Raw genomic sequence first — 21,263 nt, forward strand, 5'->3', positions numbered from 1 at the left:
TATGTAACTTCACTGTTAATCTCCAAGCAGATTTTTTCTCCAGAACAGGGAGCTTGAAAAACATTACGATTTTGCATTTCTTCATCTGCTTAGAGGTTGATTTATTGCACAAACTGTTGAAAAACTATACAGAATCTCCAACACTTCATTCTTTCTTTCATCTTTTATTTCAGGTACACAACCCATAGCCAGACAATACACACTTGACAAACATACAACAAGCCATATACATGTTCCTTTGTTTTAGTTTGATATCTTGAGGACTTGATGTAACTGATACCTTTTTCCTTCAGACAGATCTGAAGGCACAAAATTTTCATTTCCTCTTACCTCTACTCTATACTCTGTAGCAGGATCCAGACGGTCTATGATGAGCGAGGTTCCGATGTAGTTCTGCCGACCGTGGTCCCACACCCATGTTAGCCCTCCAGGCCTGTACAGGTCCACCTTGTAGTTGATGTAGGGGCCTAACACGAGCTCAGGTCTGCCCCAGGTCAACTCTAACTGGTGCCAGGAGACGTTCACAAGCCGCACATTTCTTGGCACAGATGGAACTGCGTGGACAAATACCCCACAAGATAAAGGGAAGGCTTAAGATTCCACAGCAGGATATGCCATTGAAAGCTGAGGCAGCCTTTTGGCTCCAAAGTTGTATTGATTATGCTGTTAGGCAGCGGGGAGGGGTTAAAGTCCCTTGGTATCTGGGCTGACTCCTTTTGTAGGGCACTGGTGGCCAGATTAGGATGATTTTTGCTTACATTCACTGCAATACAATTTGATAAGATCTGCCCCATCAACATGCATTACATGTACATCCTGAGTTGCTTATCATAATTTGAAGCTTACAAATGAGATTCTAAGGTCTAAATGTAAGTAGAATTTTGCAATCCTCATATGTATGAATTGAATAATCTTTATCATAATGTTTAAAATATCTCTTAAAGGCAAGTGTAATTTTGCAATCATCAAAAGTTTGAATTAATCCTAGTTATTACAAGGTTTAAGATATCAAGGTTAGTCCAAAGTGATGTTTCCTGATTTAATCATTGGTAACTGCATGCTTATATACCTCCTGGTTCTGTCTGTAACACGATAGGCTCGCTCCATTCCCCTGAAATTTCTTCCAGCACAGCTTGGACAGAGAATGTGTAGTTGGTGAACACCTAAAATAACATTAAAACAACATTAAAACAACTTAAAGACATTTTCACAGTACATATAGTCATCATAATCACCACAACCAAGTGTTTCGTTCAAGCCGACATTTCGGTGACCGTCTGTCACCTTCCTCAGGGCAATACTGACTGGTTCTATCTCACACTGCAGCAGGGCGTGCAGATCGCGGATTGGGCTACACAGACACATGTGAGCCTACAAAGGAGGACTGACTTCTCATTGATCTTTGAAAACAAAAAAAAAGCCATCATGATGCATTTGTTTCTTCATGGCAGTCGTTTTTTAGTGAAACAAAAATAGTTGTTTTCTCCAGTCCTTTACCGAAACCTGTATATACCTGACGTTACGTTAAAGGCACCCAGAGCATTTTATAAGACCAGAAAATTGGAAATATTCTAGTTGGTGTAATCTTTATGAAATTGACAACTAATGCCACTGTTTACCACATTTGCGTTAGGATTTCTTTTCAAAAGTGCACAAAAACGGCACAAAAATAATCTACAGTTCATGGTAATCTTTTAGTTTCACGCGCCTAGTCTAAATACTGTAGATACCATAGCCCCATCCACCTTCGTCAAAACGTAGAAATGCAAATTTAAAACATTAAAAAGCAAATATTTGATGGACATGCAGCACTCTCTCATTGGTCGAACCGCTAATTGTGATGGACAGTCAGGATCAGTCTATCAGGGCTCGGATTTTCTATCAGTACTCACCACACAACGACATCGTATCTTTGCTCATTCAATTTCCATATGTAATGGTATAGTGTTATTGCAACTTACTATCTGTAGGAATGACTAGAAAGTTTAGTTTTTTATTCAAGTTTCAAGCCTCATAAAATGCTCTGGATGCCTTTAACAGTACTACAGGAAACAAGGATATGTCTACCTGTAGACCTCCCACTACTGCTGGTCTGATGTTATCTGATGTCTGACGTATAGTCTGTAGTTCCGCTGGACCAGAGGTTTGACTGTACTTGATGAGGTAATATTTGATGTCACCGCTGAAGTCTTCAGTGTGCAGAGACCAGGTGAGCTTCGCACTGTTGGAGTCAGGCGGAGGTAGAGGGGAGACTGTCGGTGTGACTTCATCCGGACCTGAGGAAAAAGTGGTGACGAATTTGAGGACTTAAAATGTGTTTTGGAGGTCAGGAACATGTCTAGCCTTGTCCACATAAGGCCATATGAGAGCCACCCCACATCTGTAAATATATTTGTACATTAGTGAATAAAGTGATGGACCTCAAGCGTTTGTCAGTCAAAGTTCTGACAAGGCAACCAGCTGGTGTAGACATCTAGTCATTCTACAAGACTAATGCAATTAGGACTTAATGAATGTATATCATACTTGCAAAAGGGTTCCTTAAAATCAAAGAAAACAGTCAGGTCGACATAAAGTCATCTTGTAAACAATACCTAAAAAGCTATACTACATACAACATTTAGAAGGAGGTAACATAGCACAACCAGTTATCATGCACTACCAATTATAGGTCACTTTGGGTTACAAACTCATAATCAATAAACAACAAAATAAGACATGATCTTTATTCATGGGCCTCCTTTATATAAAGCAATGAAATAAGTTTACATCCAGCAACACAACAGAATTAACTCCTAAAGCCATAACAACAACTTACCTTGAAGATTCATGCATGCTGTATTTGATATATAATTGGACACCACGTAGAACTATGCTAATTGACTGTCAGTTTAATAAGGTAAAGAGTCTTCTGTTGCACATGCTTACTGATACAGCTGTGACCATCTCCTGCCAGCTGCAAGTCGGTACCACAGGTGCAGGTGTAGCTGCCAGGTGTGTTGACACAGGTGTCCTCGCAGTTGTAGTCACCTGCTGCACACTCATCCTTATCTACACACAAACATGAGATGAAAATGAAAAGTAAGGAAAGTGAAGAAATTCAACTTTCCCGAATGGCTCAATGTTGCTAGCTATCACTGCATGCTATTACTGAATTTGAAACCCGTATGACTTGTCGTGTTGCGGTGCCTTGTTTAGAGTTGCAAGAATACTGACCTATTTCGCACCTGTCTCCCTCCCAGCCACCTGTACAGCTGCAGTCCAGTTGGTTGTAGGTGGAGGAACATGTCCCCCCGTGGAGACAGAAGGTGCCCGTGTTGCAATCAGCTGTATTTGTGGGAAGAAATCAAACCTATCAAGAGACTTATCCTTAATGAAAAATGATAGCAACTCATTAGAATTGAATTATGAAATCATCTCTTATAATAATACACTTGCCATTCCAAACTAGTTGTAATTAGAAAAACCTCACTAAAATCATTTTCAAAAATTGATATCTTCTTGATATTCCAAGTGACTGGTACCAGTACATGTAATACATGTACTGGTACATTGTATGTTTTGGATTTTTATCTACATTTAGGTAATGGCAACATGTAAGTTTTCAGTTCCTCAATATCTATGATGCTAAACAGTTATATGCACTCTCACAGTGCACAGGGAACTTCAGGGATGACTAGGAGAAGGAGTGGGCTTGATAAGAGTTTTAATGCTCTAGATTGAAACTATGTATAGTTCAACAACACGAGCTAGCAAACGCAAACTGTAGTTGAACTTGTGACAAACTTTGTGCAAGTCAAATGAGGTTAGAGTTCAGTGGATCTAATCAAGTAATTGAGGTAGGTTAACTTTTAGCATAGCAGTTTGGCATCCAATTCCCTATTAGTTACAGAGTAAGGTAGCAGGGAGAAGGTTAAAGGTTCTAACATACCAATCTGACATGACTCTCCAGTCCAGAACTCCTGACACCCCCCAGTACAGGCTCCAGTCCTGATGTTACAGGCTGACGGTCCCTCGGCACAGTGGCAGGCCTGAGTACAGCCTGCTCCATACCAGCCCTCAGGACAAACTGGAATAGCAGAAAATATTCACTCGCATTATGTCCAACAATGGAGCACAAGATACAGGTTTAATACAGTTTGGTATGGTTGATGATAATTGAATCTCCAGTCTGTAAAGATTGCCTTCATCAGGGCAAAGTGAATGTTTTTAATCGTATCGTGACGTAATTATCATGACAAGGATGAAATTTGGACGTTTGGTAGTGAAAAATAAGACTGCGTATCTAAAAAAAAATATGTTCAAAAGATAACATCTACTAACATAATTCCACCGGGGTACATAATTCCGTCACCCTGAAAAGATACGTCCAAACAGATCTCCAACCCAACGGCCCCCAGTATAATTCACTCCTGTAACGTTATATCTAAACAGTGCAAACCTGGGGAGTGCTTCACTAGATTAGAGACCACTGTTTTTCAGAGTGGCGGATTTATGTAACCTCACCTGTAGTGCACTCTATGCCCATGAGCCCAGCAGCACAGGAGCAGCCATACGGGTCCGTCACACAGAGCAGCTGACCCGTGCAGTCTCCATCGGTGCACTGTCTGGTACAGGTGGTGCCGATCTTGTTATCTGCACATGCTGTGGGGCAGGAGGAAAGGCGTTTCATACCAACGTTCAAACGTGTCAAACTTTTTTACTACACTACATTGTACCAGCAGGCACATCACAAACATCATGTTTTTAGTTGGTAAAAAGCTGCGGACAACCAAGGATGTAACTCTCTTTGGTTAAGTCAAGACAACTCAAGGAGTCTGGTATAGACTATTTGAGCCTTTGCCTACTAACCACAAGCCTTGCATCTGCTGTACATTTTAAGAAGATATTTGGTGCTGTCCTTGGTGATGAAATGACCATCAAATGTGTTTCTTACAATGAATTGACTTAAGGAACATCCCAAACATCTCATTTTCATTGGACCAAATGGAAAAGCTGGGGTTTAACCCTTTGTCAACAAAACAGCAGCCATGCATTTGCTGTTAAATTGAAAAAAGATGCTTGGTTTACTATTCTTACACTGTAGGACATTTATTTTCAAGGAGACTTTCGTAGCAGAAGGGGAAAGGAGGTTTTTGCAATGTTCACGGTTGAAACAATTCTGTAGCAGAGTAGAAATACATTGTAAACATATCTTTGCCGTGTTATGAATTTGTGGTAGAGAGATCACCACCAAAACCATGGAAAAAAAGACCACAGCAAATATTTCAACATAATCATACAGTATCTTAATTCTCACCACTTTCACAGTAGAAGCCGTGGAATCCTGGAGGACAGACACATTCCCCAGTGTTGTCGTCACAGACTCCACCGTTGTAGCACACAGGGCAGTCCTCAGCACAGGACGGGCCCCACTTGTTCTCTGGACAACCTGCAGGGGTGATCATTAAGACAAAACATACTGGATTCTAGAAGGTATGGGTCAATAAAAAAGGAATTTATATTAAGGGACCATCAAAAAGTGACCACAAATCTCCAAGCAAATTTACTGGTGGTATGACAGTATCCAAAGGGGTAAAAATCCAAAGAGCTTTGGGAATTTTTTTTCCCTTTAGATACTGTCATGCCACCGGTAATTCTGCTTGGAGATTCGGCCAGGCAGTTCTTATGTAGAGGTGGTCACTAGTAAAGGGTTTACTGTTAATGTATAGCATTGACTCACTGTATGACTGAAATTTGTTGTCCAGAATAAAACAAATCAATTTTTTTTAAATTCCAAAAAGTTTCTTAAAACTTCAAGCATTCATCTAAATCAATATGCTAAAAACGTCTAAAAAGATATAGAACTTTAAAACGTCTAAAATGATATATGTTGATAGAGTTATTAGGACTCAAATGACTGTGTATCTCTGTTATATTGTAGCTGACCCTTACCCCTTCCCTCATGACCTCAATGAAAAGCGGCCTGCATGCCGATTTGAGCTTATCATGAATAAACAAAGGTTCAAACAAACAAACAAACAAACTTTAACAACATGCAACTTTACCTCTCACAATGAGCCTCATGATGCCTTGCTTTCCGTCATTAAACCCTTGATAGTAGCACTCATAGATCCCTTCATCTGAAGGCTGGACACTGGCTATGCTCAGGTTGAGTTCATTCTGTCCTTGTAAGACAGATCCTAACGTCCCGTCCTTTCTCCACTCCAGCATACCGGTTCTGTCGGACTTCTGCTCCATCTGTAGGGTCACAGGGTCACCTATGTTCGCTGTAACTGTGAAGTCTGCTGGCCAAACGTCAGCTGAAACAACAAGTAATTCCTAAGTCTTTGTTTTAACTTGTGTCTGCAACATATAGTCTCTACCAGATTAACTACACCGACTATAGGGAGAATATTTGCCAGGGAAGTTTGGCCACCATAGGGTTTCATTACCATTGATGGACTGCCTCTACAGGCCAATCATTCCTTTTTTTTGCCAAATTCTATGATCCATTGTAGGAAGGCCTGGAGGAGGCTATGCAACAATATCTAAGTTTATCAACCAATCATGTCTTAACATTGACACACATGGTACAATAAACTTGGCACTTTTCTAATAGATTATGGACACAGCTTCCAAAAAGTTGTGCATCAGAGGACAAGTTGGTTAAGTTGTCTATATACATGGAAAAGAGACTGCTGCAAAGAAATGGCTCACTAATAGGCACATCTGTTTTGCTTTAGCCTTTGTTTGTGTTGGATGAACCAATTAGTAGTGTTTGTTTTGTGTCAGGTCCAAAATCGGTCCACAGAGGTTTAGGTTTTTTTGTACTGGTCCACTGTGATTCTTAGGGGACAAGGAGGGCAAGGTGAACGCAAGAGAAATTGCTACAATGGCGGTCGTTTGAAAATCTTGGACAAAACTTGTGGTGGACTGCACTGCACTAATGATGAGAGTGGTTTTCCAGACCCACCCCTTGTCTACTCACTTTCTGACTTCGTTTTCAAGGCAATGCAGGCCCTCATAATGTATTTGCAGAAAGTTTTGGAGGAAAAAGTTCTGACAACTTGCATCATTGCAGGTTACAGAAAAAATATTTGGAGGCCTGATCAGCAATAGGCCATGATTACTCACCCTCCGATTTCATTTTCAAGGTGATGGCCTTTTCTATCGTTCCATCAGAGCTCTTCACCTGACAGGAGAACGCCCCCACCCTGAAGTCACGTGACTCGTCCCAGATCTTGACGCTCTTGGCTCCGGCAGAGCCGCCACTATTCCTCTTCTTTGTAAATGTCCTTCCCGCGCCGGTGTTGACCTCAATGCCAAATGGGTACCTGAGGTATCACAAGACATCCATATTGAAGCTCCAGGACATACATGTGTACAGTTACTTATTGATTAGATAACATAAGAATTTTTGGATATGGAATCGGACGAGATTTTGGAAGAGACATAAAATGGGGGTCTTAGAGCATGTTACAACCACCACCTCATTACTCAGATGGGTACCTACGAGCTGTACATGTATGTAATAATACAACAAGGTGAATATTCATTTGCTTAAACTGTATGTACCAAGGCATAGACCTGGACCTCAGGATCTGTTCTCATGTTGTTCTTCCAGTCAGCATAACTCTTTTTTTTAAAATCTGATATTACCAACAGATTAAATTGTTGTGGATAAATGTTAAAAAAGAACAGGTACCTGTTCTGGTTGACAACACTTCCGGTGTAATAACAGTACAGCCATGTGTCCGCTAACTCCTCAAAGAACTGGAACTTACTGACGACTGTGACATCTACAACACCTGAAGGAAAAATAACAGGGCTTCTTTGTTATGTGTCTGTAATATTCATGATTTAGGACAACAAAAAATCCCAGATTCAGAATGCTTCTACCTTTGATTGCTATTTGATCCTGACATAATCAATTCTGATTTATTGATTTGATTGATTGATGTTTTAGTCTTACCATTGGCCTGAAAAGATTGGGAGACATTTCTTTAACCCTTTGTAAAAAAATGAGCCATGAAAATCCAATTTTCAGGGGAGGGAGGGATCTTGTCACAAGAAATCAAAACATGTGTAACTTCCAATTAACTGGACTTTAGATGATCTTATTACTCACTCAAGTACTGTACAGTACACATGGTGGTATCATGGTTTTTCAGAGTGAGTCTTTGTAAACCATGCATTATAAGTTTTGCATGCTTTCAGGGATCAATCTGAAAACATCTGCTGACCAAATTTTCAGAGTTTCAGTTTCCTGAGATTTCACAGAGGTGGTATACTTAGTATGACCTTAACCTACCTTCTGTAGTGTGTAACACTAGAATCAACGTCCAGGCCAGCAGTGCTCCCCTGCCTTCCATGTCTGCCGATCACTTCCTGTGACACTTGCTTGAACCTCAAGAGGGATCTGGATTCTCTATTGGATGGTAGAAGGAAAACAAGCCAACGTCACCACACAGTAGTCCAGTTAAAATCCAGGTCTACCTCTGGAGCTCCTGAGTAACTTCACGCAGTGGGGAGAACCACTGGTGCTAGGGGTAGCTTCCTCTTGATAATTGTACAGTAACTATTGGAGAGAATTTGTCCTGTTCCTCAGTGTACAGTAGTAGAATTGTTCCTCTGGCTAAGTGTAATATGATAGATTTTCTCCAGGTCACTGGCTAGACTATATTTGTCTTGCAAACCTGCTTCATCCTCATTAGGCCATACCAATTTAATGTCTTGGTTTCTAAGATTCATTGTTTTTTTTTCTGATTTGACGAAAATGACTATTAATAGACCACAAAAATGTGTAGATTTTGTACCATTCAGAAAGTCAATCAACACCAATATGCTCATTATTTTTTACCAAAAGCTGAAGAAAGTCCTTTTCTTCCTACTTGTTACTGCCCCCTTTTATCAATGCATTTCAGAAACTTCAGTATCAGAAACACAGTCTGACTCAATTATTTTCCATGAACCAAGGATTCCAAGAAACAAGAAATGAAATCAATGTGGCCTAATTTTTTTTCCTTACTCTGTTTGTCTACTTGGCTCACCCTCATTATGCACCAGTACAGCCCCAAAGCAGTGCACCAGGCTGGCTAAGTACATACTCATCACCACTGACAAAACAATTTGGTCTTGCTAAAGCCTACATTATGCAGATTTCTAACTAAGGGCTGAATTCTACCAACAGTAACCCTTGCATGCTTATACTTTTTTTCCTTCACCATAACCTGACTGCTTTTTGGGATATCCAAAAAAAAAAAGTAGAACTAAAAACTATCTCTAAACTTTATTCTCGTGTGAATTATGGCAGTTTTGAGGCATGACATTCAAACATGGCTCGAAAATATTTTCCCATTAGCATGATCAACACATTAGTCATGACCTCGGCTGTTTTAGGGATTATTTACATGTAGCTGTGGACATATACATGATTGTGTACATGGGAACATTTTTCTGAGCCATGTTTGAATGTCATGTGTCAAAACTGCCATAATTCACACGAGAATAAAGTTGAACACAACTGACAGTTGTGACCAACAAACTTCGTGTCACATTCCCTTCATTCTAGCGCTTAACATTTGGTCACAGGGCAAGCTATATCGCAAATGTATACTGTTAAAATAATCTTGCAAAATGTGTTTGTGAAAATTCCAAAAAGATGAGATGGGCGAACAGTTGTAAAAGTTACTGAAGTAGTTGTTTCACCTGCCAGTCTGTTTTGTCTGCAATGAAAGTGAAAAAAAACTCAGTGGAGCCAGCAGCCTGAGTTCGCGCCCGGGCCTGGACAAGACTGGAAAAGAGTACATCGTCCTTTCGAAGGGGACGTATGGCCGGCGGCCCCGTGTATGAGGGAGCTTTAGGGCGTCAAACCTCTGCAAGTAAAGGAACTCATCACGCTCAAGAAGAGTAGGGGTGACGCGGTGTGCTTGGCTAACAACACCCGAGCTGTAGCAAAGCCGCATTGCACTACTAGGTAACAAAAAAGCGTCTGAGATTCGACCGCTTTACCTTTATCTTTTGAGTCTGTGGGAAAAGTTTTATGTCATAATTTGCATCCCTTCATTTACGGAAGGCCCTCCTAAATCCTTATGTGAGACTGGTATGTTCTCTCTCAGCACATGTACATTAGCAAAAGAGAGAAACAAAGCCAACCTTGTATGCCTTTTGAATAAGGGAATTCCTGGTCTGTTTAAAAATCTCTTGGGCCTCTTTCTCTAGTTTCGGTCTTCTGTGGTTGGTGGTCCTGTTTGTGGGTCAGCCTGACTCAATGAGCTGTGTCAAACAGACCTTCCTCTCCCATGTCACAGGCATGTCCAATTACTCTGAGCCAGAGCACATGTACAGTACATGGAATGGGAGGGGCTACTACCAGTAATCTCCAAGCAGATGTTGGGGGAGCAGGGTTGTCATCAGGACCCGTCCCTCGGTCCCAGAAGGGAAATTTGCTTGTTGGGATGAACAAACATTTCACCGAACTGTCCCAAAAATGACATGAAACTGATGAAAATTCAATTTTGTATGCTAAATTGACTGACTTAACAACGAAAATCAAAAACATGAGGTCCCAAACATTGAATGCGCAGCACAGAAAAAAAATTAATGCCGAAGGCTTAATAGTTTTGTTTTCATAGCTAGCTGCCCAATTCTGTGTCACACCATTGGAGAAATGGTCTGACAGAAAAGGGTAGCTAGGAAAAAAAAACGATTTAGCCTCCCCCCAACATCTGCTTGGATATAAGCGGCTACAACACTAAAGAGACTGTGGTATCTTTTAATTGCCCAGTTAACTCCAAGCAGATGTTGGGGTACAAAATTTGTAACATTTTCTGACCAACCATTTTTTCTGGCAGAGGAGTGGACTAGCAAAAATGTTGGCCATTCAAACAATACTGAGATTTTCCACCTCTACATCTGCTTAGAGATTAGGTGCTCAGTAGGAGAGTGTCCTGGAAGTGTCCATTTCAAAAGTTTAATATTTAACAAATTCATACAGCAGATGTAAGTTACACTTTCTATCTGTATCTGCAGTCAGTGTGTGGTGAACTTTACCAAAGAATCCCATCATTTCATCATCACATTTTTCTTCTGTCAATATTCATATTCAATTTTGGTATACCAGACATTTCGGTATCAAGTGAGAAAAATATGTGTCACTCGACGTGTGATCAAAACTTCAACAACCAAAAAAGGACTAGATTGCCATAAAGTGATTCAAAGTCAACTTGTTTGCGTGCCATGTTGTAAAAGGCCAAGTTCGCAGGCAACTGTGATGACATTTCTTCGCTAACCTTGCCCTGAATCTGCTGAATCTGTCCATTGTCTGTTTGCATTTATCACTCTGTGTGAAGGCCAGGGTGCGCTACCCACCCACTTCCCTGCTTAAACACAGCCATGACCTAATGCCTCAAGACATGCCACTTCCACCCCATTCTTGACATTCTCCATTGAATTCTCCCAAGGTGTCTGTCTTGGGCATGCTAACAAGACTGTCAACTCTAAGTGTTAAACCATCTGTTTTCAGCACAATGACTTGTTTTATGATTCTTAAGTTGATGGCAATGCCACAAGCAAATATTATCAAAAAGACAAATTTTTCTATGTCGGCAAGCAATTAAACACAGTATTAAAGACTCAGTCAACTTTATGTGTCTAACCATCTGTTTTCAGTACAAATTACTACAAGACTTGTTCTATGACAATGACACAAGCAAATACAAAATGTATTGTCTAAAAGCAAATTTTTGTCTATGTCTGCAAGCAATTAGCCACTTTAAAATAGACTTGCAAATCAAAAGACATAAAGCATGTCTGTAAAGATATCAACAATCATCTAAACTCCAAACAGATGTTGGGTGGACAACTGTAAAGGCTTGTAACCAACAGGCTTTTCTTGGGTTGGAGGTGTATTTAAGTTGTCAGAAAAGCCGGCCAGACAATTCTCTACATTATATATATTTGTCTGCCCCAACATCTGCTTAGAAACTAGTCATCATCTATGGAGTGACTGCTGGTAGTACAAAACAAATTTATGGACAATTTCCAAACCCTAGACCGAACCATCAAAACTGCATCTGCAACATTTTGTCATGGGCAACATATGGCTATTTCAACCAGGATTCAAGTAGAAAACTTTGATATGTCCCTTGTTATACACCATGCTGTGTAGGCCCCGCTTTTCACCCTTGATCCCTGACTACTGCCAGGCATCAGCCCACAAGCCCCATCCTTCCTGTATTCAGTCCTTCTGTGATACCTCCTAACTTCCTCCAGACAGCCTGAGTGTCCAAACCATCACTGACAGCTTTCAGCTACTTTAGCAATTTCAACATTGCTGTGGCTGCTCTCTAGTATTAAATTACACTATGTCAAGGCTACAAGAGATAGACAGATAACATCATTAAACACTTACCCAATGGGAAGAGCAATGTCACAGCCGACACTGACAGCAAGGTCTAACTGAGGACAGATCAGGACATCAGACACTGTAAAAGACACTGTTGCGTTCAGTCCTCTTCAACTTTCTGACTCAGGAGCTGAGATTGACTCATGCTACTACATAGTTACATGTACTCTCGGAAACTGAAACCTGCCAGAGTGGACAGCACAGACATGCACCAGGAAAACACATTTGGCAGACTGGACCTCCCATAGGAAATGTGTTATGAATGAGTCATTCTGTCTCTGGGGACCCCATAAGTCTGTTAGAGCCAACCAACTGCCCAGCTGGAGGAGGAAGTGCTGTCCATCATTGGGGATATTCCATTTCAACACTAGTTAGGGGTGGGATGGTTGGAAACTTTATTCTCCAAGCAGACGTGGGGTTCAGCTAAGAGTTTTACAAACATTTTTGAGGCATTTTCTATGTCTATCTAGTTGTCCTAGGAGAGTGGCAAAGAGATAAGAACATTGGCCACTAGATGATTTTTTTTAAATGCCTCAAAAACATGCATAAAACAACAGGCAAACCCTAGGTAAAGTGCTTGAAGGTTAATTGGATAAAGCTGACAAGCAAATTGATTATTGTTGACTGAAGTGTCTAGCACTTTACCTTCAATAATTTCTATGAAGCCACTATCCTGTCATTTTTCTCCTTTCTACCTTGTACTGATCAAACAATTAATGAAATTTGGACTCATTTTATTTCATTTCCAAAGACAGTGATCCTTTTATAGTCTAGTCTGCAAACATGGACAGGTACTGAAATCCCTTGGGATATTCAGTGACCTTGCCTAATCTAGGGCTATTCCATTTTGAAATGTCATGGGGGCAGCCAAGAGAAGTCACTGGACCCCACTTCCTTCCTTTTGACCACCTGCAAATTGGTCTGAATACTGACCGACGGAGGCCAGAACTATTTTTAAGTTAATTTAACAACAAAATGTGTTCCTCCCCTATCCTTTCTTTCAAAAACTTTCCTGACCACCCACATCAATAGAAAAGGCCCTTTACACATAACTTTATTTCCTAAGTTGTTTGAAAAACACACCCCAAGCATGTTGACAATGGAATGACCCTATTGAAAAGTATTTGGCCAGTGTTTCTGGCGCTTTGCCCATTCCCACAGAAGTTGTGCTGGACAGATGCCACCTGCATACAAACCATGCCCTTCTCTTTGATACATGTGAGTGTGACTTCCTCCCAAGACAGGGACTTCCTCCCTTGGAAAGGGCAGCTACACAATCCTACCCACCCAGTGGGTGGAATACACTGTGACAATCATGGCCAATTAGAACAGTGGGCTGGACGAATGCAATTGGTTGTTACTGATGACTATCGTTTTCTTCTGACAGATTTTTTTCAGTCTCCTCAGCAAACCCATTATTAAAGCTGACAATTGCAGGAGGAGGTTCTATTCAACTTGCCTCCAGGCAGTGATTTGACAACATTTTTTTCTTCAAATTAAAGATCATTTATAGTATATTAATGATCATCATCATCATACAGACACTGCTGATAACTCCTTGAAACATTAGGACTAAATACTAGAAGTAAAAGAAGAAGAAAAAAATGTCAAGACAACAGAATGGCCATGATTTTTGTTTATATTATATTGTATAGTCTAAAAGGTCTAGATTCTGTCAAGTATAAACTGTAGAGCTGCAAATTATCTGTCATGCTACAAGAAACAAATGTTCGATCTTTCTTTCTTCCTTTGGCAAAGGCCTCCAACCAAAAAATAAAATATACAATATAAAATAGAACAATTTCATACATTTTTGAATCTATTACATTTTAATAATCCTGCAAACAAACAAGTAAGCAGGGAAACAAACTGCTGCTGATGAATGACCTTGTTAATTAGCAGATTATTGGCACAATTCACTGTTTACATAGTTGGCACAATCTGGCTTTGGCATTAAAAATCAATTAAAGCACCTTATTTTAAAATCTAATATATACAATTTCTGACAAAGTATGAATGCATGTTAAAATATCAATTACGTTTGCTCAAATGTAAACTAGACAGCACAATAATATATAAAAGGTTACTAATAATCATAGATAATGATGGCTAGCATATCAATTCTTTTTGACACACGGATTATAAGTTTATACCGTGGCTCCTATACTCTATACTCTGTATTCTCAATCTTAACTCCTTTTGATTCTTAGAGATACATTGTTACGTTTCATTGTTTAGTATCTCTTCACAGTTTGGGTTTAAGTTGTTGTAATCTGAGTGCCTCCTGCACGAGACTGGCCACCTGTTGAGCACACCCCCAGTGAATGGTGATCCCCGCTCCACCATGGCCATAGTTGTGCACAACCTGATTGGAGGACAAACAACCTGATTAACACTAGGATACCCAGGGTACATGTGGCTCATGTTTAAGATGATAATGGGAAAATGTTATAATGTGTGGATTTAAAAAGAAAAAAAAATTGACCGATGGGATTTATTTTAGGCTTCAATGTTGCTAGTCTACTGGAAATCTATTTTATTTTGTATTTTAATATCTATTTTATACCTTGATATGCATTTTCTACAAAGAAAGTTAAGTCTTGGATTGGCTTTAAGAATTAATGATGGTTACTGTTGCCAGTTTACAATTCATTCACTCACTATCCTATATAAATACATGTAGGTGGGAATTCACCTGTTGGAATTCACAAATCCCACAATGTCGTTTTCTACATGGTAATCCAATAAAACCCCACATTCCATATTTCATGTATATAGGAATTCACTTAGTGTACTTGTTTTCATGCACAAGTTCTAATGTCATAGTTGATGTTTAACTTATTCAGGTTATTGTTTTGTTATACATGTTTTGACTGATTGTTTGTTATGCACGATTCATTGTAAGTTTGTATTATGTTCTGTTGTGTATATTAGTCTGAAAATCCAATAAATACTAAAACCATAGCATATCCAGGTAAAAAGATACAAAAACCTGAAAATCTGCAGCACTACCAAGGTCACACACCAGGGGGCTCAACATCGACCTTGACGTTCTTCATCTTCTTCGTCTACCTTCTGACCAAATATGACTATATTCCATCCGAAGGTTCTTAAGTTAACAAACATCTGGAAACACAAACACACATACCCAGGCAGACACACCCAAAACAACATCTCCATTTTTCATAGAGATAAAAATGAATATCTCACCTCAAGACTGGAGGCACCACGCCCAACTGTCTCTCTCTCCAGCCTGACCTCTGGCCTGCTTGGTCGTAACCCCACCCATTCATGGTCCACTTTGCAATTCTGTGCACACAGATATAAGAATACTTTTTGTTGTTTTTGTATATTGTAAGATTCTTCACCATAAAAGATAACCAACAGGCTAAATAACAGCCCTGAATGGGGCTCTTGGCATAAGAGTACCGGTGGTATAAAAGAAAGTGTCCTTTTCCAAGTGAAAAAAAAAAGCATTATCGAGCCAGATTGAGAAGTCGAAGAATTATAGTATCCTTAGCAGTTCCTAATTTATGCACTTAATTTTAAAACCAGCCCCGTGACCAGCCAGTAGGGCCTATGATGTAGATCATCATACAATGTATTTTACTTCTGTGTAACGTTTGCTTAAACTAAAGGTTTTGAACGTCATAAACATTTTGATATATATAGGGCACTGGCACTCTTTTGAATTTTTTGTCTTCCAACTTCCATTTTTATCATAATAATTTTGTACCATTGAAAACAGGATGAAAATGTTATGGAGTTTTAATTCTTATCTGTCAAGGATATGGTTGGAATGGTTGGAACTTTCATTCGTGCCAAGCAGCGAAATTCCGTCCAGAAACGGAACGAAGGATGGACACTGGAGAGAGGGTCTGCATGGGGGGTCCAGACAACGCTTTGTAAAAATCCAAAGGGGCGTGTGCACCGCTCCCGGGTTTCGAACCCGCGCTGATCCCGATCTGCAGGGCTTGGGAATCCAACACGCTAACCGCTAGGCTAAAAGGTCTGCACCAGTTAGACTGGTCAGTTAGTGGAGGTTGATCCCCACTGTTACACTACTCCCCGTTTTCTCGAGTCTCCGAGTACGACATCCCTGTGTGGCACTCTTTGCCGTTACTCACAGGGCCAGTGTGGGAACTACTGTAAAAAACCAAAGGAGCTGTTACAGCTTTACGCTAACGTTAAATTCAGAAGGACCCCCTACGTATTTTGCTAAATTCACTCCGGGAAGGGAACTACGAAAAATTTGGTCGCCTCGCTACAAATTACTTGTATACTGAGCCGGCTTTCCCTACGACAAAAAAAATCAAAATGGCCTGCCTACACCTTACAAAAAAGAGCATGCAGACCCTCTGGAGAGGCAGGGCCAGACAAGTCGTCAAAATGATTGTTTTCTCCCTCATCCCCTAGCCTATAACTAACATGATCTGTTAAACATGTTGCTCTAAATGCAAATCCTGACATTTTAAGGAGGCCTTTACCCTCAGACTTGGCACCAGTTGGCAGCAGCCTTCCCAGATGTCTTTGCTGTCAGTGGGATGTGGGCTGAGGTTCCAGTTCCCCTTCTGTGCTGTTCCGCCCAAAACAACATTGTTGGCACTGTAAGGTCAAGGTCAAGTTGACTTTTAAAGTTCATTGTAGGTCACACCAATTTCCAATTCATTTGCTTGTTTCTCAGACATCTTAAGGTAAGAATATGATTAGCAAGCAGACATTATAAAAGCAGAGGAGAGGGAATAAAGCTTGAATATGACTGTATTCACTCCATGAAACTGAGTGCATTATTTTTGGCGTAAACCTGACCCCCAGGCTGTGCTTTCATCATGTTTTCTAGTAAACCACTTGATATCTTTTCAAACCCGACTATTGACAAATTAGAGTGCTGTGGCTTGGTCCTAAAAACAATTTAGTACCTGAAGTTAACGAAGAAAATAATTTCGGAATCTGTGCTACACTGTGAGTCCTTATCAATATTCCTTCAGAGACAGCCCTACCTTCAGTTTTGGTAATATATAATTGTACTGACACAAACAACCTTCAAATGCTGGCCACAATGAGTATTATTGATGTTGTATCCAGATTTTTACTCTTGTAGATTCTTGAAAGGAAATACCAAATGTCTGTAATAGCGGCATGAGCATTTGTACAGCATAAGAAGTGAAATCCATTATTTTAGAGTAAGAGTGCATGTATATCAATAATGTTATATCATGAAAGAAATTTAACGGATAGAGTAAAAGCCATGAAAAATGACTCCTTACCAAGGGAGGATATAATACGGGTCATCGTGTGCAATCGTATAGTGTTTCACCCATGGTGCATTGACCTAGGATTTACAAACACAGTACAGTTGGGATCAGATTGGGAATATAATGATTTTCCTCATTGAAGGACCATTCCACTCACTGACATAAATACACTAAAGTTTTTCATTCTCCTACTGTAAGCTGAGGACTAAATGTTCAAACACTAGATCTGGACGTGAATCGCATCAGACAGTTTCTTGTTTCTTTTAGCCTCCTTAAGCTTGATATCAAACAAACCAATCTGACCAATCAATTTAGAGGTATGATCCTTTAACGAGGTGGAGATTTGAAAGTCTTACAGAATAATGTCTTCTTACCATGGAAATATATAGAAATCATGTCCGTCATACTCAGCATCAAAGAAACATTTGATCCACGGGGCATGTACCTGGTGTTGGAGAAATTGGAGGAACACTACAGCAGCAAGTATTGTAAAAAATCCAGTCAGTATAAAAGTTGCACTTAAATCTTCATGATTAATAATATAGACTGTACCAATAATTGTACTGTACCAGCGAGGCTTTCCTGGGCCAGTTACTTCATATGAAAATATGTACTGTTTCAACAAAATAACATAAACAATTGTGTACTAAAAGGTATTCTAATAGCAATCCTCTAAGTAAAAAGATATGATTTTGATATCATATCTGTACATCATAATTCAATACCCATGCTTCTATCTGAATCTTAATTAACTGCGTTTTGCCTCATTGACTCTTTCAATACTGTAACTCCATTTTTCCAATATTTAGGTCTTACCCTATAGACTTGACCCCTCACAGGCTGGACAGTGCTGTCACCCACCAAATCTCTGGCCCCAATACCACAGCAGTTCACTACAACATCATAGTGGTCAGCAAGCTGGGGGTCAAGACAATTAGGTAGAAAGCGTAAAGCGACCAGCCACAGACTACAGCAATTAGCATGGCGCTTTTTCTACAGACTGAGCTAGTAGTGCACAGACAATGTGGCTTTTCAGCCAAACACACCGGATCACCCAAACTCTTTTTGATTGATAAGTGTGTTGGGGTCTCTAAGTCAAAAATTAGTAGTCCATGCACATCTGAGGAGACATTGAAAATATAATTATGCTAGAATAACACCATCCTCTATCACAAAAGCATAATATGCCCAATACACAAGAGGTGGTACCCTATGCAAAATTGTAAGTGTATCCCTATATTATCATATCCCATTTTAGCCTTACCTCAGTCAGTGAAGTAACCTTCCCCTGCTGCACTTTGCCTCCAGCTTTCTTGAACTTCGTCATCAACCAGGGTAAATATTTTTTACCTTCACAGAGCAGGTGAGTAGAGAACCAGCCTGAGCTGAAAGGCAATGAACCAGTAACTTTACGATTTACACCAAATGTATGAATGAAGATCAGTCTTTTAATAAAAAGTCATAAAGGCTTCACTTTTTGTATATCTGAAAAATCAAAATGACTACAGCTAACTTATGCTTTCTAGGATCAAAACATGACATTAAAAATCATATCATTTATCATTCTTAAGTTGTGTCATTGACCTATTGCTTGCATCATTATTGACAATAACATTGATATAATTATTGACCAAAAAATCATCAGTGCCAACATTTGCACATAACACCACCCCTTCTCTACAGCTTGAACAAGCCACCCTGATATACTCCTGAATCATTCTATACATTACCTGAAACCAGGAAACTGTTGCAGATCTTGTTTGGTCAGGTGACGAAACCCAAATACTTTGGAAGCCCAGGTAGGGTCCTGACAATAAAGAATGCAGATCAACAATTATGTACTGTAATAAATACTGTGTCTTTTGGAACCACAAATTTTTGCGGAGGTTTTATTGGTATGCAGTGAAGCAGTCAAAAACCGTGAACATAAAACCACCGTGAAAATTTCAACAATTACAGTTACAGATCCATTTTGTACACTTAACATTTCCAATTACATTCAGAGAAATAGTGATAGAGATTTTCAGGAATACAAAGTTTGAAGTCTTATTTTTACGAAGAGTTTTATCACCTGTTGAGGCTGTTTGTGTAAGTGGTAGCCTGACAGTAACATCACACCAACGTCAACAGCCACAGGACTCAGGTACAGTGTCTTCAGGTGGTCCCAGGTTTCATCGCCCCAACGTCTGTCAACAAAAATAACATTCCATGACAAAATTGAAAAGACAAACACCTTACTAACAATAGCTCATATATTTAGACTGCAGTTAATTTTGAAAAATTCTAAATTCAAATTTCTGTCAGTATGCATATGCTCACAACCTTTTCATGTCAACTTATATTTTCAATAACTTTCCAATATTCAAATAAGGTCTTAGGGACAACACAGCGAATTCTATGAAACAAACAAAAAACAATCATATTTCAGTGCAGGACTATTTCATTCTTTGAACTCAGTTATCAGTTGGTAGAAGCCAATTTCTTTTATGAGGCAATTTGCAAATTGGATTGGGAATCCTTAGTGGTAATTTCATGCCTGACAAGTTCTTGTGGAGTATCGCTCAAGATGTGTGGTTCCCAGAAGCCAGCAGCACCGTCGCTCGTTGTGTGCGGAGAGAACTTCTCGGACAGAACTGTGACTTGAACGCCGGGGACTTTCTCTTGGATACAGACAGCAGAGGACAAGCCGACCACCCCCGCACCAACTACACACACCCGGTGGCCCATGTCGATACTGCAGCTGGAGATGACTTGGTGATAATGTCAGGGTTTGGTCTGTAGGAGCTGCTGCAAGGAGGTTCCATTCAACCTCCTTTTGGTAGGAGTTGCAATGAAGACTCTCTACATCACAAGCACTAAGGACTTTTCCAGAGGCTGATGGAAATGAGTCTGCAAATTTAAATCCCTTGGGGATAGTTTCTGGAACCAAAATGAGGAAAAATGCATGATTGCGTTATTATAAATCACCAGAGTACTGTATTTCTTGACTAAAAATTCCACTAGATTACTAGGAAATGCTTGGGCCAATAACTCTTAGGCTGAAGTGATAATCAGTCGAAATCATAGTTATCCATTGATTGATTGATAGATTGTTTGTTTAATTGATTGATCCCTTTCAGTTCTTCCCCGAGTTCGTTCTTACAAAAGCGGTGTGGGAAAATTCAAACGAAGAGTCACATGCGGGTGTGGGAACATTCTATCAGTGAGTTGTCATCTATGGGCTCTGTACCCCACAGATTATGCATAGTTGTCAATGATCTCATTGATTGATAAAACAATCTCCTACTGTACTTGCAAAAGAATTCCTATCCTCATAATGTCAAGCTCACTTTATATAACATCAACAAAATCAAGAGGTTCTCACTTTTAAGAATCTAGCTGGTCCTCCTGATGCCTTCTGTTGGACCAGCTGGCTAGAGAGAGCTGAGAGTCCCACTGACCTGGCATTGACCCCACCAGGATTATTCTATTAAAAATATAGAAAGGGGGCACAATAAATGAAACTTTATCTAAGAAAAATGTATACAAAGGAATGACATGGAAAAATTAAGAAAAAAACTGATAATTAAAGAAGTTATGATATTATCATCAAAATTTCAATTATTCCAAAATCTTCGATA

At 39.8% G+C, this 21,263-nt stretch overlaps 2 protein-coding genes across 3 annotated transcripts in view; both read right to left on the reverse strand.

Annotated features, from left to right (window-relative positions):
• The window catches only part of LOC136444439 (receptor-type tyrosine-protein phosphatase S-like), a 30,984-nt gene extending 18,269 nt beyond the window's left edge, over nucleotides 1-12,715 (reverse strand). Inside the window, exons 1-13 of the mRNA XM_066441985.1 lie at nucleotides 12,395-12,715; nucleotides 8,294-8,410; nucleotides 7,684-7,790; nucleotides 7,117-7,312; nucleotides 6,048-6,302; nucleotides 5,300-5,431; nucleotides 4,507-4,644; nucleotides 3,932-4,069; nucleotides 3,217-3,327; nucleotides 2,929-3,051; nucleotides 2,068-2,276; nucleotides 1,070-1,163; nucleotides 331-554 (exon numbers count right to left, since the gene is read on the reverse strand). Coding sequence (XP_066298082.1) covers nucleotides 331-554; nucleotides 1,070-1,163; nucleotides 2,068-2,276; nucleotides 2,929-3,051; nucleotides 3,217-3,327; nucleotides 3,932-4,069; nucleotides 4,507-4,644; nucleotides 5,300-5,431; nucleotides 6,048-6,302; nucleotides 7,117-7,312; nucleotides 7,684-7,790; nucleotides 8,294-8,354 — 1,788 coding nt within the window. The 5' untranslated portion in view covers nucleotides 8,355-8,410; nucleotides 12,395-12,715. The remainder of the gene's footprint in view (nucleotides 1-330; nucleotides 555-1,069; nucleotides 1,164-2,067; nucleotides 2,277-2,928; nucleotides 3,052-3,216; nucleotides 3,328-3,931; nucleotides 4,070-4,506; nucleotides 4,645-5,299; nucleotides 5,432-6,047; nucleotides 6,303-7,116; nucleotides 7,313-7,683; nucleotides 7,791-8,293; nucleotides 8,411-12,394) is intronic.
• A 1,294-nt stretch (nucleotides 12,716-14,009) lies between these two features.
• Nucleotides 14,010-21,114, reverse strand: LOC136444791 (D-aspartate oxidase-like). Of its 2 annotated transcripts, none has more exons than XM_066442531.1 (10): nucleotides 21,008-21,114; nucleotides 20,180-20,562; nucleotides 19,715-19,829; nucleotides 19,374-19,450; nucleotides 18,908-19,028; nucleotides 18,460-18,561; nucleotides 17,656-17,720; nucleotides 16,876-16,993; nucleotides 15,599-15,697; nucleotides 14,010-14,753 (listed from the first exon to the last, which is right to left on the reverse strand). In XM_066442531.1, exons 2-10 carry the CDS (start codon nucleotides 20,368-20,370, stop codon nucleotides 14,634-14,636), a joined length of 1,008 nt encoding a protein of 335 aa, XP_066298628.1. In that variant the 5' UTR covers nucleotides 20,371-20,562; nucleotides 21,008-21,114; the 3' UTR covers nucleotides 14,010-14,633. The 2 variants fall into 2 exon arrangements, with proteins under 2 accessions (XP_066298628.1, XP_066298627.1); XM_066442530.1 differs by lacking the exon at nucleotides 17,656-17,720 and adding an exon at nucleotides 18,018-18,088.
• Nucleotides 21,115-21,263: the final 149 nt, after the last annotated feature.

This window comes from Branchiostoma lanceolatum, chromosome 11 (genome assembly GCF_035083965.1).
Source record: "Branchiostoma lanceolatum isolate klBraLanc5 chromosome 11, klBraLanc5.hap2, whole genome shotgun sequence".
In the NCBI taxonomy this organism is placed as follows: Eukaryota; Metazoa; Chordata; class Leptocardii; order Amphioxiformes; family Branchiostomatidae; genus Branchiostoma; species Branchiostoma lanceolatum.

Excerpts from the sequence above, each read along its gene's own strand:
- LOC136444791 (XM_066442530.1), bottom strand. The coding sequence starts at position 20,370 with ATGGGCCACCGGGTGTGTGTAGTTGGTGCGGGGGTGGTCGGCTTGTCC. Across the intron at positions 19,451-19,714 it reads TACACAAACAGCCTCAACAG|GACCCTACCTGGGCTTCCAA; the intron begins GTGATAAAACTC and ends CTTTATTGTCAG. Across the intron at positions 18,562-18,907 it reads AGGTTACTTCACTGACTGAG|CTTGCTGACCACTATGATGT; the intron begins GTAAGGCTAAAA and ends CTTGACCCCCAG.